Raw genomic sequence first — 17,576 nt, forward strand, 5'->3', positions numbered from 1 at the left:
GTGTGTGTGTGTGCAGGACATCTGTGTCAGCTGTTCGTCAGTTCAAATGCAGGCCTGTCCCAAAGGCAGCGTCCCTGTGGTGAGAGCAACCCTCACCAACTCTCGCTCTCACTGCCTCTCCACCTGTTCCTCCAATCGTTCCTCCCAGAGACCCAGACCCTGAATGTTCTCATTGTGATGCTCCCCCTGTCCCTGTATGTCACGCCCCCTGCCCCTGTGCCCCGCCCCCTGTCCCTGTGCCCCGCCCCCTGTCCCTCTGTGCCCCGCCCCCTGTCCCTCTGTGCCCCTCCCCCTGTCCCTGTGCCCCGCCCCCTGTCCCTGTGCCCCTCCCCCTGTCCCTGTGCCCCGCCTCCTGTCCCTCTGTGCCCCGCCCCCTGTCCCTGTGCCCCTGCCCCTGTGCCCCGCCCCCTGTCACTGTGCCCCTCCCCCTGTCACTGTGCCCCTCCCCCTGTCCCTGTGCCCCTCCCCCTGTCCCTGTGCCCCTCCCCCTGTCCCTGTGCCCCTCCCCCTGTCACGGTGCCCCTCCCCCTGTCCCTGTGCCCCTCCCCCTGCCCCTGTGCCCCGCCCCCTGTCCCTGTGCGTCCCGCGCTCAGGACAACTCCCCGCGAGGCTGCATTTACATGAAGACCATGATGGGGATGCCCATGCCGCACGAGGGCTGTGCGCGATACTGCAACTTCACCGCCACGGTTCGACTCGCGGCCCCCGCTGTCAGCACCGCTGCTGACTCGGCAGCGTCACCATTTGTACTAGCGGAGTTGTTAGTCGTTTGTAAAAAAAAACATTTGTCGTCATCGATCCTGACGTGGGTGGGTTAGTGGGGGTGTGGTTGGGGGTGGGGGGTCGGGGCGTTAATCAGGATAAGGGGGCGGGGCTCTGCTGTAGAGGGGCGTGGCTAGACACCCACGTGCTTCTTGTTGTTGTTGTCGTCGTTGCGCAACCACTGGCTCAGACGTGGACAAAGCAGTCCGTGTGCAGTGGTGGTGATGGTGGCTAGGAGATGTTAAGTACCTCGCCTGATGTACAGGAGGTCGTGGGTTCGATCGCGACTCTGACGCCTGCTGCTGTATATTTGGAGTTTGCGTGTCTCTCTCTCTCATCAGCATCACGGTGGCTAGGAGATGTTAACTACCTCGCCTGGTGTGCAGGAGGTCGTGGATTCGATCCCGACCCTGACGCCTGCTGCTGTAGATTTGGAGTTGGGTGTCTCTCTCATCATCAGCAAAGTGGCTAGGAGATGTTGACTACCTCGCCTGATATACAGGAGGTCGTGGGTTCGATCGCGACCCTGACGCCTGCTGCTGTAGATTTTGCGTGTTCTCCCCATGGGCGTGTGTATTTTTCTCCGGTTTCTCTCTCCACATTTAAAATCAACGTCGCGCGTTCAGAGTAACGCGACCGCTCTCCGTGTCCGCGTGATAAGCGACTTCGTTGACCTATCACTTGTGGCGAGATCACTTCTGAAAAATAGCTACATACCTCAGTGTGGCCTTACCTGGTAACATAACAAAACAGCTTCGTTTGATTGCGATGAAGTTGTGACGATGATTGCGAGAGCGATGTGGTGGCGCAGCCGATTGCTCAAATGTGGAGCCGCCTTTAGAGAGGACAAACGCCACTGGGCCGCACCGATCCACAGGAAAAACGCGTCGGAAGAAGAGTGATTTTTAAACGACCAATGAAAAAACACAACAACAAATATGAAACCCCTTCCTGGTTCTTTCGGTAAAGTCACGTAGAAGGGAAATAATAAAATAATAAAATAAAACATAATAAAATAATTCTCACGACGTTTTGGCCACAACGCAAGCAGCCGTCCTCAGGTGAAGAACAGGTCTGTCGGAAAGACAGTGTCTGAATGACAGCCCTGTTCTTCACCTGAGGACGGCTGCTTGCGTTGTGGCCGAAACGTCGTGAGAATTGTATTTTATTATGTTTACTTTTTATTGTTTTATTATTTCCATTCTACGTGACTTTACCGAAAGAACCAAGAAGATGAATCCCTGCAGTCACGAAAGCTTTAAATCGAAGATCCATACACTTTGTTTTTTTTCGGTAAAGTCACGTAGAAGGGAAATAATAAAATAATAAAAATAAAACATAATAAAATAGTTTTTATATTAGTATAAAAATATTTTATTATTTAATTTATTCTATTCTTATATTATTTATTATGTTTTATTTTTATTATGTTATTATTTCCCTTCTACGTGACTTTACCGAAAGAACCAAGAAGATGAATCCCTGCAGTCACAAAAGCTTTAAACGGCACCCGAGAGCGATTGTAATTGCGCTGGCAACGTGTACCTCCTCACCACCTCGTCACCAACTCCTCACCTCTTCCCCCCCCCTGCCGCCCCCCCGTCCACAGAAGCCCATGTGCTGCAAGGGATTTTTTGGGCCAGACTGCAAACCGTGCCCAGGTGGCTTCTCCACACCCTGCTACAACCACGGCAAGGTGAGGCGGACACCAGTGACGATTATCTGTACCGGTACTGGGCCTCCCCAAAGTCAACTCAGCCCTAAAAATGACTACCCGGTGCGGTGTATGAACATCGCCACTGGGGAGACGAAGATGGCCCAAGGTGAACAGGGAATTGCTCCGACTCCCGGCCACGTAGTTTTACCCGGGCCCGCTCACCATCATGAAGGTCCTTAATGATCGTGAGCAGAGGGTCAGGGACTCCGAAAGCACGAAGAACAACCCAGAGCCCAGGCCTACTGATGGTATCATCGGCCTTGACCAGGTCAATAAAGCAGAGATGTAGGTCTTGTTGGAATTCCCTACACCTCTGCTGTAGCAAACGGACAGAGAATATGGCGTCTGTGCAGGGCCGCCCTTTCCTGAAACCGCATTGGGGCTCCGCAAGCCTCTCCTCAGCGTGCCTAGCAAGGCGATGTTGAATAATGGTTGCCAGGACCTTTCCCGGCACACTGAGGAGTGAGATGCCCCGACAGTCTGCTCAGGCTACACGGGGTATCTTTGTCTGTGTGCGTGCGTGTGCAGTGCATGGACGGGCTGCAGGGCGACGGGACGTGCGTGTGCCACGAGCAGTTCGAGGGCTCCGCGTGTCACGTGTGCAAGCGGCCCGACCGCCATGGCCCCAACTGCGACACGGGTGCGGCTGCCCGTTGTGGCGTGGTGGCCGGGGTCCCTACGCGCTCGCTGACTCGCTCACCTGCACACTGACTCACTCGCTCGCTCGCTCACCTGCACACTCACTCACTCACCTGTGCACTCGCTCACTCACTCACTCACCTGCACACTGACTCACTCACTCACCTGTGCACTCGCTCACTCACTCACCTGCACACTGACTCACTCACTCACCTGTACACTCACTCACCTGTGCACTCACTCACTCACCTGTACACTCACTCACCTGTACACTCACTCGCTCACTCACCTGTACACTCACTCACCTGTACACTCACTCACCTGTACACTCACTCGCTCACTCACCTGTACACTCACTCACTCACCTGTGCACTCGCTCACTCACCTGTACACTCACTCGCACACTCACCTGCACACTGACTCGCTCGCTCGCTCGCTCACTTGTGCACTCACTCACTCGTTCACCTGCACACTCACTCACTCACCTGCACACTCGCTAACTCGCTCACCTGCACACTGACTCACTCGCTGACTCACCTGCACACTGACTCACTCGCTGACTCAGCTGTACACTCGCTCACTCACTCACCTGTGCACTCGCTCACTCGTTCACCTGCACACTGACTCGCTCACTCACTCACCTGCACACTGACTCGCTCACCTGTACACTCACTCACCTGTACACTCACTCGCTCACTCATCTGTACACTCACTCACTCACCTGTACACTCACTCACCTGTACACTCACTCGCTCACTCACCTGCACACTGACTCACTCGCTCGCTCACCTGTGCACTCGCTCACTCGTTCACCTGCACACTCACTCACTCACCTGCACACTCGCTAACTCGCTCACCTGCACACTGACTCACTCGCTGACTCACCTGCACACTGACTCACTCACTGACTCAGCTGTACACTCGCTCACTCACTCACTCACCTGTGCACTCGCTCACTCACTCACCTGTGCACTCGCTCACTCGTTCACTTGCACAGTGACTCGCTCACCTGTACACTCGCTCGTTCACCTGCACAGTGACTCGCTCACCTGTACACTCACTCGCTCACTCACCTGTACACTCATTCACTCACTCACCTGTACACTCACTCGCTCACTCACCTGCACACTGACTCATTCGCTCGCTTACCTGTGCACTCGCTCACTCGTTCACCTGCACACTCACTCACTCACCTGCACACTCGCTAACTCGCTCACCTGCACACTGACTCACTCGCTGACTCAGCTGTACACTCGCTCACTCACTCACCTGTGCACTCGCTCACTCACTCACCTGTGCACTCGCTCACTCGTTCACTTGCACAGTGACTCGCTCACCTGTACACTCGCTCGTTCACCTGCACAGTGTCTCGTTCACCTGTACACTCACTCGCTCACTCACCTGCACACTGACTCACTCGTTTGCTCACCTGTGCACTCGCTCACTCGTTCACCTGCACACTCACTCACTCACCTGCACACTCGCTAACTCGCTCACCTGCACACTGACTCACTCACTGACTCAGCTGTACACTCGCTCACTCACTCACCTGTACCACTCGCTCACTCACTCACCTGTGCACTCGCTCACTCGTTCACTTGCACAGTGACTCGCTCACCTGTACACTCGCTCGTTCACCTGCACACTGACTCGCTCACCTGTCCCCTCGCCCCGCAGCGTGCCAGTGTCTGCACGGCGAGTGCGACAACCGGCCGGGCAGCGGCGGCCTGTGCCGCTCTGGCTCGTGCCAGCGCGGCTACACGGGCGCGCTGTGCGACCAGCAGATGGCGCGCTGCGGGTCCACCCCGCCACGGCAGTGCCACGCGCACGCAGAGTGCGTGGCGCGTGACGACGGCGTCCACGGGTAGGTGTGTGTGTAGGTGTGTGTGTGTAGGTGGGTGTAGGTGTGTGTGTAGGTATGTGTAGGTGTGTGTAGGTGTGTGTGTGTAGGTGTAGGTGTGTGTGTGTAGGTGTGTGTGTGTGTAGGTGTGTGTGTGTGTAGGTGTGTGTGTGTAGGTGTGGGTGTGTAGCTGCGGGTCCACCCCGCCACGGCAGTGCCACGCGCAGGCGGAGTGCGTGGCGCGTGATGACGGCGTCCACGGGTAGGTGTGTGTAGGTGTGTGTGTAGGTGTGTGTGTGTAGGTGTGTGTAGGTGTGTGTGTAGGTGGGTGTGTGTAGGTGTGTGTTTGTGTAGGTGTGTGTGTAGGTGTGTGTAGGTGTGTGTAGGTGTGTGTGTGTAGGTGTGTGTGTGTAGGTGTGTGTGTGTAGGTGTGTGTGTGTAGGTGTGTGTGTAGGTGTGTGTGTAGGTGTGGGTGTGTAGGTGTGTGTGTGTAGGTGTGTGTGTAGGTGTGTGTGTAGGTGGGTGTGTGTGTAGGTGTGGGTGTGTGTAGGTGTGTGTGTGTAGGTGTGTGTGTGTAGGTGTGTGTGTGTAGGTGGGTGTGTGTAGGTGGGTGTGTGTAGGTGTGTGTGTGTAGGTGTGTGTGTGTAGGTGTGTGTGTGTAGGTGTGTGTGTGTAGGTGTGTGTGTGTAGGTGTGTGTAGGTGGGTGTGTGTAGGTGGGTGTGTGTAGGTGTGTGTGTGTAGGTGTGTGTGTAGCTGCAGGTCCACCCCGCCACGGCAGTGCCACGCGCACGCGGAGTGCGTGGCGCGTGACGACGGCGTACACAGGTAGGGGTGTGTGTAGGTGTGTGTGTGTAGGTGTGTAGGGGTGTGTGTGTAGGTGTGTGTGTAGGTGTGTGTGTGTAGGTGTGTGTGTGTGTAGGTGTGTCTGTGTAGGTGTGTGTGTGTGTGTAGGTGGGTGTGTGTAGGTGTGTGTGTAGGTGTGGGTGTGTGTAGGTGTGTGTGTGTAGGTGTGTGTGTGGGTGTGTAGGTGTGTAGGTGTGTGTGTGTAGGTGTGTGTGTAGGTGTGTGGCACGGGCTAGAGAAGAGATGGAGTGATGTGGTACAGGAGGACGTGGAGCTGAGTGGACTTGCCGATGACTGGTACCAGCGGTGTCAAGATCGGCCTCAGTGGAGGAGGCTCGTGAAGGACGCTACTGGGCAGTTGGAGGCAGTCGCCCTCCGACAACAACGGAGGGCGGAGGAGCGACGCTCACAACAACGAGCGGAGCGCCGGGTGGCTAAAGCACAGCAAGTTGGCACAGTAGGGGGCACAGGTGGTGCATCAGCCGGTCATCTCGGTCAGTCGACCCGTGGCACCTGGGTCTGCCCCGTGACCTCCTGCCAGCGGGCGTTCGACACTTCACGTGGCCTCAAGGTGCACATGGCCTGGCACAAGCGTCGTGGTGACGTCACCGCCACTTAGTGGCGAATGGCGGTTGTTGTTGTTGTTGTGTGTAGGTGTGTGTAGGTGTGTGTAGGTGTGTGTGTGTGTAGGTGTGTGTGTCTGTAGGTGTGTGTGTGTGTGTAGGTTGTGGGGAGCGGTAGTGTAGCGGTTAGCGCGCTGCGCTATGAACCTGGCGACCCGGGTTCGATTCCCGCTCACGGCTAACACCAGTGACGATTATCTGAACCGGTCCTGGGCCTCCCCTAGGTCGACTCAGCCTTAAATGAGTACCTGGTGCGGTGTGTAAACATCGCCACTGGGGAGACAAAGGCGGTCGGGCGTGGTGCTGGCCACCCACCCCCTCGTGTACCGTTCTGGCCTTCATAGGTGCTCGCTAACAGCACTTGCCCCTACAGTCTGTTAAGGCTATACGGGGGATCTTTGATCTTTGTGTGTGTAGGTGTGTGTGTGTGTGTGTAGGTGTGTGTGTGTGTAGGTGTGTGTGTGTGTGTGTAGGTGTGTGTGTGTGTAGGTGTGTGTAGGTGTGTGTGTGTGTAGGTGTGTGTAGGTGTGTGTGTGTGTAGGTGTGTGTAGGTGTGTGTGTGTGTAGGTGTGTGTGTAGGTGTGTGTAGGTGTGTGTGTGTGTAGGTGTGTGTGTGTGTAGGTGTGTGTAGGTGTGTGTAGGTGTGTGTAGGTGTGTGTAGGTGTGTGTAGGTGTGTGTAGGTGTGTGTAGGTGTGTGGGTGTGTAGGTGTGTGGGTGTGTAGGTGTGTGTGTGTAGGTGTGTGTGTGTCGGTATGTGTGTGTGTGTGTGTAGGTGTGTGTGTAGGCGCGTGTGTGTATGTGCCGTGCCGACCTTCATATGTGCTCGCTAACAGCACTTGCCCCAGCAGCATGTTAAAGTCTACACGTGGGCGGGGGGGGGGGATCTTTGTCTTTGTGCGTGTCAGTTGCGTGTGCCAGGAGGGCTTCAAGGGGGACGGGTTGTCCTGCGTAGCACAGGACCCCTGCGCTCGCCCCGAGAGAGGGGGTTGCCACCCCAACGTGAGTGGAACCCCCGTCTCTACCCCCACGCACCCCCGTCACGACGAGCTGGGGCCCTCACTAAGAGACCCTGTGCAGCCTCGCTCACTACTCACCCATCGATCATTGTTTTTTTACCCTTCTATCTGGCAACAAAACTGATACCTTTTTACAAGGAGTCATGTTTGCATAGACCACAATACCTGCAGTCGTAATGCAAACAAAAAACACAACTCTGATAATGTGCACTGTTCTTGAAGTTGATTGGTCCACACCCGAGACAGCTTTCCTTAGAGCCTCGTCTCACATGGGTTGGACCAGATGGCGCCAAAAGGCGCACAACTCAAAGACAATGCACCATCAGAGTATGAGAGCTCGGGGCAAGCATCTACGCTATGGGAACCTCATTTGCCAGTAAAAATATGATAATTGGTTTTTTACCCTTCTATCTGGCAACAAAACTGACACCTTTTTACAAGGAGTCATGTTTGCATAGACCACAATACCTGCAGTCGTAATGCAAACAAAAAACACAACTCTGATAATGTATGCACTGTCCTTGAAGTCGATTGGTCCACACCCGAGACAGCTTTCCTTAGAGCCTCGTCTCACATGGGTTGGACCAGATGATGCCAAAAGGCGCACAACTCAAAGACAATGCACCATCAGAGTATGAGAGCTCGGGGCAAGCATCTACGCTATGGGAACCTCATTTGCCAGTAAAAATATGATAATTGTTTTTTTACCCTTCTATCTGGCAACAAAACTGACACCTTTTTACAAGGAGTCATGTTTGCATAGACCGCAATACCTGCAGTCATAATACAAACAAAAGACATAACTCTGATAATGTGCACTGTCCTTGAAGTTGATTGGTCCACACCCGAGACAGCTTTCCTTAGAGCCTAGTCTCACATGGGTTGGACCAGATAACGCCAAAAGGCGCATTATGACTGCAGGTATTGTGGTCTATACAAACATGACTCCTTGTAAAAAGGTGTCAGTTTTGTTGCCAGATGGAAGGGTAAAAAAACAATTATCATATTTTTACTGGCAAATGAGGTTCCCATGGTACTCACCCCTCCTCACCCCCCGTGGTGGTGGTGGTGGTGGTGCAGGCGCTGTGTCGGCGTGACGCCCCGGTGGGGAGGCAGTGTGTGTGTGCTGCTGGCTGGAGTGGTGACGGGGTGCAGTGCATGGCCAGGGACCTCTGCACCGAGCCGGGACGGAACGGCTGCAGCGGCAACGCCAGCTGCTCCTCGCTGGGACCCGGCCAGGTGCACGCGGGGACATACACACATACACACACAAATACACACACACACATACACACACATACACACACATACACACATACACACACATACACACATACACACATACATACATACACATACACACACACACATACACACATACACACACATACACATATACACACACACATACACACACACGCGATATATACACACATACACGCGATACGTACACACACACACATACGGGACAGACTCAGGTGCCATGGGTTGACTGACACACACACACATATATGTGTCACACCGACCTACAACCCTGCCTCCTATCTTCCCCTCATCTCCTGTCTCAACACCCCCCCCCCCCGTTCTCCCCCCGTCTCCCCCTCCGGTTCTCCCCCCCCCACCCCCCGTGTCTCCGCCCCCCCCCCCCCGTGTCTTCGCCCCCCCCCCCCCGTGTTTCTCCCTCCTCCGTATCTCCCCCCCACCCCCGTGTCTCCTCCCCGTCTCCCCCCCCCCGTTCCCCCCCCCCCCCACCCCCGTGTCTCCTCCCGTGTCTGCTCCCCCACCCCCATCTCCCCCCCACCCCCGTGTCCACCTGTCCCCAGGCCCAGTGCACGTGTCTCCCCGGTTTCCGTGGCGATGGGACGCAGTGCGAGGAGATGGATCCCTGTGGACAGAACAACGGCGGGTGCCACGTGCAGGTAGAACACCTGGATAGACACACGCCTGTACAGATGATTAGACGCACACCTGTACAGATGATTAGACTCACACCTGTACAGATGATTAGACACACACCTGTACAGATGATTAGACACTCACCTGTACAGATGATTAGACTCGCACCTGTACAGATGATTAGACACTCACCTGTACAGATGATTAGACACTCACCTGTACAGATGATTAGACACTCACCTGTACAGATGATTAGACACTCACCTGTACAGATGATTAGACACTCACCGGTACAGATGATTAGACACACACCTGTACAGATGATTAGACACGCACCTGTACAGATGACTAGACACACACCTGTACAGATGATTAGACACACACCTGTGCAGATGATTAGACACGCACCTGTACAGATGACTAGACACGCACCTGTACAGATGATTAGACGCACACCTGTACAGATGATTAGACTCACACCTGTACAGATGATTATACACACACCTGTACAGATGATTAGACACTCACCTGTACAGATGATTAGATACGCACCTGTACAGATGATTAGACTCACACCTGTGTAGATGACTAGACATGCACCTGTACAGATGACTAGACACACACCTGTACAGATGATTAGACTCACACCTGTACAGATGATTAGACTCACACCTGTACAGATGATTAGACACGCACCTGTACAGATGACTAGACACGCACCTGTACAGATGACTAGACACACACCTGTACAGATGATTAGACGCACACCTGTACAGATGATTAGACTCACACCTGTACAGATGATTAGACACGCACCTGTACAGATGATTAGACACACACCTGTACAGAAGGCTAGACACACACCTGTACAGATGATTAGACGCACACCTGTACAGATGATTAGACTCAGACCTGTACAGATGATTAGACACACACCTGTACAGATGATTAGACACTCACCTGTACAGATGATTAGATACGCACCTGTACAGATGATTAGACTCACACCTGTGTAGATGACTAGACACGCACCTGTACAGATGACTAGACACACACCTGTACAGATGATTAGACTCACACCTGTACAGATGATTAGACACGCACCTGTACAGATGACTAGACACACACCTGTACAGATGATTAGACACGCACCTGTACAGATGATTAGACACGCACCTGTACAGATGATTAGACACGCACCTGTACAGATGACTAGACACGCACCTGTACAGATGATTAGACTCACACCTGTACAGATGATTAGACACGCACCTGTACAGATGACTAGACACACACCTGTACAGATGATTAGACACACACCTGTACAGATGACTAGACACGCACCTGTACAGATGATTAGACACACACCTGTACAGATGATTAGACACACACCTGTACAGATGATTAGACTCACACCTGTGTAGATGACTAGACACACACCTGTACAGATGATTAGAAACACACCTGTACAGATGATTAGACACACACCTGTACAGATGATTAGACTCACACCTGTGTAGATGACTAGACACACACCTGTACAGATGATTAGAAACACACCTGTACAGATGATTAGATACACACCTGTACAGATGACTAGACACACACCTGTACAGATGATTAGATACACACCTGTACAGATGACTAGACACGCACCTGTACAGATGACTAGACACACACCTGTACAGATGATTAGACACGCACCTGTACAGATGATTAGACACACACCTGTACAGATGATTAGACACGCACCTGTACAGATGACTAGACACGCACCTGTACAGATGACTAGACACACACCTGTACAGATGATTAGACACTCACCTGTACAGATGATTAGACACACACCTGTACAGATGATTAGACACACACCTGTACAGATGATTAGACACACACCTGTACAGATGATTAGACACACACCTGTACAGATGACTAGACACACACCTGTACAGATGATTAGACGCACACCTGTACAGATGATTAGACTCACACCTGTACAGATGATTAGACACGCACCTGTACAGATGATTAGACACACACCTGTACAGATGACTAGACACACACCTGTACAGATGATTAGACGCACACCTGTACAGATGATTAGACTCACACCTGTACAGATGATTAGACACACACCTGTACAGATGATTAGACACTCACCTGTACAGATGATTAGATACGCACCTGTACAGATGATTAGACTCACACCTGTGTAGATGACTAGACACGCACCTGTACAGATGATTAGACTCACACCTGTACAGATGATTAGACTCACACCTGTACAGATGATTAGACACGCACCTGTACAGATGACTAGACACACACCTGTACAGATGATTAGACACTCACCTGTACAGATGATTAGACACACACCTGTACAGATGATTAGACACTCACCTGTACAGATGACTAGACACACACCTGTACAGATGACTAGACACGCACCTGTACAGATGATTAGACACGCACCTGTACAGATGATTAGACACACACCTGTACAGATGACTAGACACACACCTGTACAGATGATTAGACACGCACCTGTACAGATGATTAGACACACACCTGTACAGATGACTAGACACACACCTGTACAGATGACTAGACACGCACCTGTACAGATGATTAGACACACACCTGTACAGATGACTAGACACACACCTGTACAGATGATTAGACACACACCTGTACAGATGACTAGACACGCACCTGTACAGATGATTAGACACACACCTGTACAGATGATTAGACACACACCTGTACAGATGACTAGACACACACCTGTACAGATGACTAGACACGCACCTGTACAGATGATTAGACACGCACCTGTACAGATGATTAGACACACACCTGTACAGATGATTAGACTCACACCTGTGTAGATGACTAGACACACACCTGTACAGATGATTAGAAACACACCTGTACAGATGATTAGATACACACCTGTACAGATGACTAGACACACACCTGTACAGATGATTAGATACACACCTGTACAGATGACTAGACACACACCTGTACAGATGATTAGATACACACCTGTACAGATGATTAGACACGCACCTGTACAGATGATTAGACACACACCTGTACAGATGATTAGACACGCACCTGTACAGATGACTAGACACGCACCTGTACAGATGACTAGACACACACCTGTACAGATGATTAGACACTCACCTGTACAGATGATTAGACACACACCTGTACAGATGATTAGACACACACCTGTACAGATGATTAGACACACACCTGTACAGATGATTAGACACACACCTGTACAGATGATTAGACACACACCTGTACAGATGACTAGACACACACCTGTACAGATGATTAGACACACACCTGTACAGATGACTAGACACGCACCTGTACAGATGATTAGTCACACACCTGTACAGATGACTAGACACGCACCTGTACAGATGACTAGACACACACCTGTACAGATGATTAGACACTCACCTGTACAGATGATTAGACACACACCTGTGCAGATGATTAGACACACACCTGTACAGATGATTAGACACACACCTGTACAGATGACTAGACACACACCTGTACAGATGACTAGACACACACCTGTACAGATGATTAGACACTTACCTGTACAGATGATTAGACACTCACCTGTACAGATGACTAGACACACACCTGTACAGATGATTAGACACACACCTGTACAGATGATTAGACACTCACCTGTACAGATGATTAGACACTCACCTGTACAGATGACTAGACACACACCTGTACAGATGATTAGACACTCACCTGTACAGATGACTAGACACACACCTGTACAGATGATCAGACACACACCTGTACAGATGATCAGACACACACCTGTACAGATGATTAGACACTCACCTGTACAGATGACTAGACACACACCTGTACAGATGATTAGACACACACCTGTACAGATGATTAGACACTCACCTGTACAGATGATCAGACACACACCTGTACAGATGATTAGACACTCACCTGTACAGAGGATCAGACACACACCTGTACAGATGATTAGACACACACCTGTACAGATGATCAGACACACACCTGTACAGATGATCAGACACACACCTGTACAGATGATTAGACACGCACCTGTACAGATGGTTAGACTCGCACCTGTACAGATGACTAGACACACACCTGTACAGATGATTAGACACACACCTGTACAGATGATTAGACACGCACCTGTACAGATGACTAGACACACACCTGTATAGATGATTAGACACATACCTGTACAGATGATTAGACACACACCTGTACAGATGATTAGACACACACCTGTACAGATGACTAGACACACACCTGTACAGATGATCAGACACACACCTGTACAGATGATTAGACACACACCTGTACAGATGATTAGACACGCACCTGTACAGATGACTAGACACACACCTGTATAGATGATTAGACACATACCTGTACAGATGACTAGACACACACCTGTACAGATGATTAGACACACACCTGTACAGATGACTAGACACACACCTGTACAGATGATCAGACACACACCTGTACAGATGATTAGACACACACCTGTACAGATGATTAGACACACACCTATACATATCATTGGATGCACATCTGTATGAATAATTAGATACATATATGTAGTTTTTGTGGTGGTTACTGTTGTGGTCGCTATTGTTGTTGTTGTTGTGGTGGTGGCGGTGGTTGTTGTGATGACTCATGGCCAACACCGGTGACAAATATCTGAACCGGTCCTGGAACTCCCCTAGATTGACTCAGCCTTAAATAAGTCCCTGGTGCAGTGTGTAAACATCGCCACTAGGGAGGCAAAGGTGACATGTGTGGTGGATGTGGTGGTGGTGGTGATGATGGTTGTGATGGTGGTGGTGTGCTCATGACCAGCTCCGGCTTGACAGAAAAGGTCTCTCTCTGAATCAATTAAGCAGCTTTCTATTTTCATCGGCTGCATAACGCTGTGTGGAAACTACCTGGTCTGTCGCTCCACACTAAGCTTCGGATCTTCTTGGCCACAGTCATGCCCTCCCTTATAAATATGCTTGCGAAACGTGGACCCCGCTAATGGAACATCTTTGCCGGTTAGAAACATTCAGGCTGGACTTTCTACGATCCAAGCTGGGTTCAACAAGGCTTGATTGTGTGAGGAGTTCGCAAATCCTTGAAAAATCTGGACAAAGTCCCATCGGTGAGCTCCTCCGGCAGGCAAGGCTGTGTTGACTGGGTCATGTAGCCCACATGCCCAGTCACCGCATGCCTAAACAGCTTTTGTTCGGCCGGATCGAGGAGGCTAGACGGGCGCGGCATGGGCTAGAGAAGAGATGGAGTGATGTTGTACGAGAGGACGTGGAGCTGAGTGGACTTGCCGATGACTGGTACCAGAGGTGTCAAGATCTGCCTCTGTGGAGGAGGCTCGTGAAGGACGCTGCTACTGGGCAGTTGGAGGCAGTCGCCCTCCAGCAACAACGAAGGGCAGAGGAGCGACGCTCACTACAACGAGCGGAGCGCCGGGCGGCTAAAATAGAGAAAGTTGGTACAGTAGGGGCGCAGGTGGTGCATCGGCCACTCATCGCAGTCAGTCACGTGGGTCTGTCCCGTGACCTGTCAGCGGGCGTTCGACACTTCACGTGGCCTTAACATGCACCTAGCCTGGCACAAGCGGTGTGGTAATGTCACCGCCACTTAGTGGCGAATGGCGGTTGTTATTGATGGTGGTGGTGATGATGGTGGTGGTGGTAGTTGTGGTGATGGTGGTGGTGATGGTGGTAATGGTGACGGTGGTAATGGTGATGGTGGTAATGGTGATGGTGGTAATGGTGATGGTGGTGATGATGGTGGTAATGGTGATGGTGGTAATGGTGATGGTGGTGATGGTGGTAATGGTGGTGGTGATGGTGATGATGGTGACGGTGGTAATGGTGGTGATGGTGGTGATAGTGGTGGTGATGGTGGTGGTGATGGTGGTGATGATGGTGGTGATGGTGATGGTGGTGATGGTGGTGATGGTGGTGATGCTGATGGTGGTGATGGTGGTGATGGTGTTGGTGATGATGGTGATGATGGTGGTGATGGTGGTGATGGTGATGGTGGTAATGATGGTGATGGTGGTAATGGTGATGATGGTGATGGTAGTGATGGTGGTAATGGCGGTGGTGGTAATGGTGATGGTGGTGGTGATGATGGTGATGATGGTGATGGTGGTGGTAATGGTGATGGTGGTAATGGTGATGGTGGTAATGGTGATGGTGGTGATGGTGGTGATGATGGTGATGGTGGTAATGGTGATGGTGGTGGTGATGGTAATGATGATGATGGTGATGATGGTGATGGTGGTGATGGTGGTAATGGTGATGGTGGTAATGGTGATGGTGGTGATGGTGGTAATGGTGATGGTGGTGACGGTGGTGATGGTGATGGTGGTGGCCGTGCCGCCTGCAGGCCTCGTGCGAGCACACGGGCCCAGGTCTCCGCGTGTGCTCGTGTCGCTCGGGGTACACGGGGGACGGCACCTCCTGCCTGGGGGACCTGGTCACGGTGAGTGTACAGCGGGTGGGGGTACAGGGGGACCTGGTCACGGTGAGTGTACAGGGGGTGGGGGTACAGGGGGACCTGGTCACGGTGAGTGTACAGGGGGTGGGGGTACAGGGGGACCTGGTCACGGTGAGTGTACAGGGGGTGGGGGTACAGGGGGACCTGGTCACGGTGAGTGTACAGGGGGTGGGGGTACAGGGGGACCTGGTCACGGTGAGTTTACAGGGGGTGGGGGTACAGGGGGACCTGGTCACGGTGAGTGTACAGGGGGTGGGGGTACAGGGGGACCTGGTCACGGTGAGTGTACAGGGGGTGGGGGTACAGGGGGACCTGGTCACGGTGAGTGTACAGGGGGTGGGGGTACAGGGGGACCTGGTCACGGTGAGTGTACAAGGGGTGGGGGTACAGGGGGACCTGGTCACGGTGAGTGTACAGGGGGTGGGGGTACAGGGGGACCTGGTCACGGTGAGTGTACAGGGGGTGGGGGTACAGGGGGACCTAGTCACGGTGAGTGTACAGGGGGTGGGGGTACAGGGGGACCTGGTCACGGTGAGTGTACAGGGGGTGGGGGTACAGGGGGACCTGGTCACGGTGAGTGTACAGGGGGTGGGGGTACAGAGGGACCTGGTCACGGTGAGAGTACAGGGGGTGGGGGTACAGGGGGACCTGGTCACGGTGAGAGTACAGGGGGTGCAGGGGGTGGGGGTACAGGGGGTACAGGGGGACCTGGTCACGGTGAGTGTACAGGGGGTGGGGGTGGGGGTACAGGGGGTGGGGGTACAGGGGTACCTGGTCACAGTGGGGGTGGGGGGGGTGCAGGGGGTGGGGGTGAGGGTGGGGGTACAGGGGGACCTGGTGAGGGTGGGGGTGGGGGTACAGGGGGACCTGGTCACAGTGAGGGTGGGGGTGGGGGTACAGGGGGACCTGGTCACAGTGAGTGTACAGGGGGTGCAGGGGGTACAGGGGGTACAGGGGGTGGGGGTGCAGGGGGTAGGGGTACTGGGGGTGAGGGTGAGGGTGGGGGTACAGGGGGTCCTGGTCACACTGGGGGTGGGGGTGCAGGGAGACCTGGTGAGGGTGTGGGTGGGGGTGAGGGAAGGGGACAACAGGAGGCTCCTAGGGGGACCTGGGGGATATGGAGTCGGGGCCCAGAGAGATCTTGGTTTGCAGTAGGGACCTGGGGTTACCTGGAGTCGGAGTAATGGAGTAGGAACCCAGGGAGACCTGGGATTTGCAATGGAGACCCAAGGGGACATTGGGTTTGCAGGAGGGCTCTAGAAAGACCTGGGAATTGATTGGGGAGCTCGGAGAATGTTGGATTGCAATGAGTGGCCCAGGTGGACCTGGGGTAGGAGTCAAGCCCAGGGGGAGCTGGGTTGATGCCGTGATTTGGGTCTTCCCTTTCCAGACGCTGGCGTCTGCCTTCGTGTTTGCTCCGTTCAATGCCTGGGTTGAGGTGAGTCGGTGGTGAGTGGGTGAGTAGGTGAGGTGAGTGAGTGGGTGGTTGGGTGAGTGAGTGTATGGGTGGGTGAGTGGGTGGGTGTGTGAGTGAGTGGGTGGGTGGGTGAGTGAATGGGTGGGTGGGTGAGTGAGTGAGTTGGTGGGTGGGTGAATGGGTGGGTGGGTGAGTGGTGGGTGGGTGGGTGTGTGAGTAAGTGAGCAAGTCTGTAGTCC

The 17,576-nt window shown here is 52.9% G+C and overlaps 1 protein-coding gene across 1 annotated transcript in view; it reads left to right on the forward strand.

The window, feature by feature from the left end:
• The window catches only part of LOC144945679 (stabilin-2-like), a 106,241-nt gene that overhangs the window by 24,519 nt on the left and 64,146 nt on the right, over positions 1–17,576 (forward strand). The window contains exons 19-28 of the mRNA XM_078874246.1: positions 17–79; positions 594–689; positions 2,372–2,458; positions 3,008–3,119; positions 4,796–4,982; positions 7,332–7,425; positions 8,523–8,681; positions 9,266–9,361; positions 15,810–15,905; positions 17,311–17,358. Coding sequence (XP_078730372.1) covers positions 17–79; positions 594–689; positions 2,372–2,458; positions 3,008–3,119; positions 4,796–4,982; positions 7,332–7,425; positions 8,523–8,681; positions 9,266–9,361; positions 15,810–15,905; positions 17,311–17,358 — 1,038 coding nt within the window. The remainder of the gene's footprint in view (positions 1–16; positions 80–593; positions 690–2,371; positions 2,459–3,007; positions 3,120–4,795; positions 4,983–7,331; positions 7,426–8,522; positions 8,682–9,265; positions 9,362–15,809; positions 15,906–17,310; positions 17,359–17,576) is intronic.

Source organism: Lampetra fluviatilis, chromosome 38 (genome assembly GCF_964198595.1).
Source record: "Lampetra fluviatilis chromosome 38, kcLamFluv1.1, whole genome shotgun sequence".
Taxonomy (NCBI): domain Eukaryota; kingdom Metazoa; phylum Chordata; class Hyperoartia; order Petromyzontiformes; family Petromyzontidae; genus Lampetra; species Lampetra fluviatilis.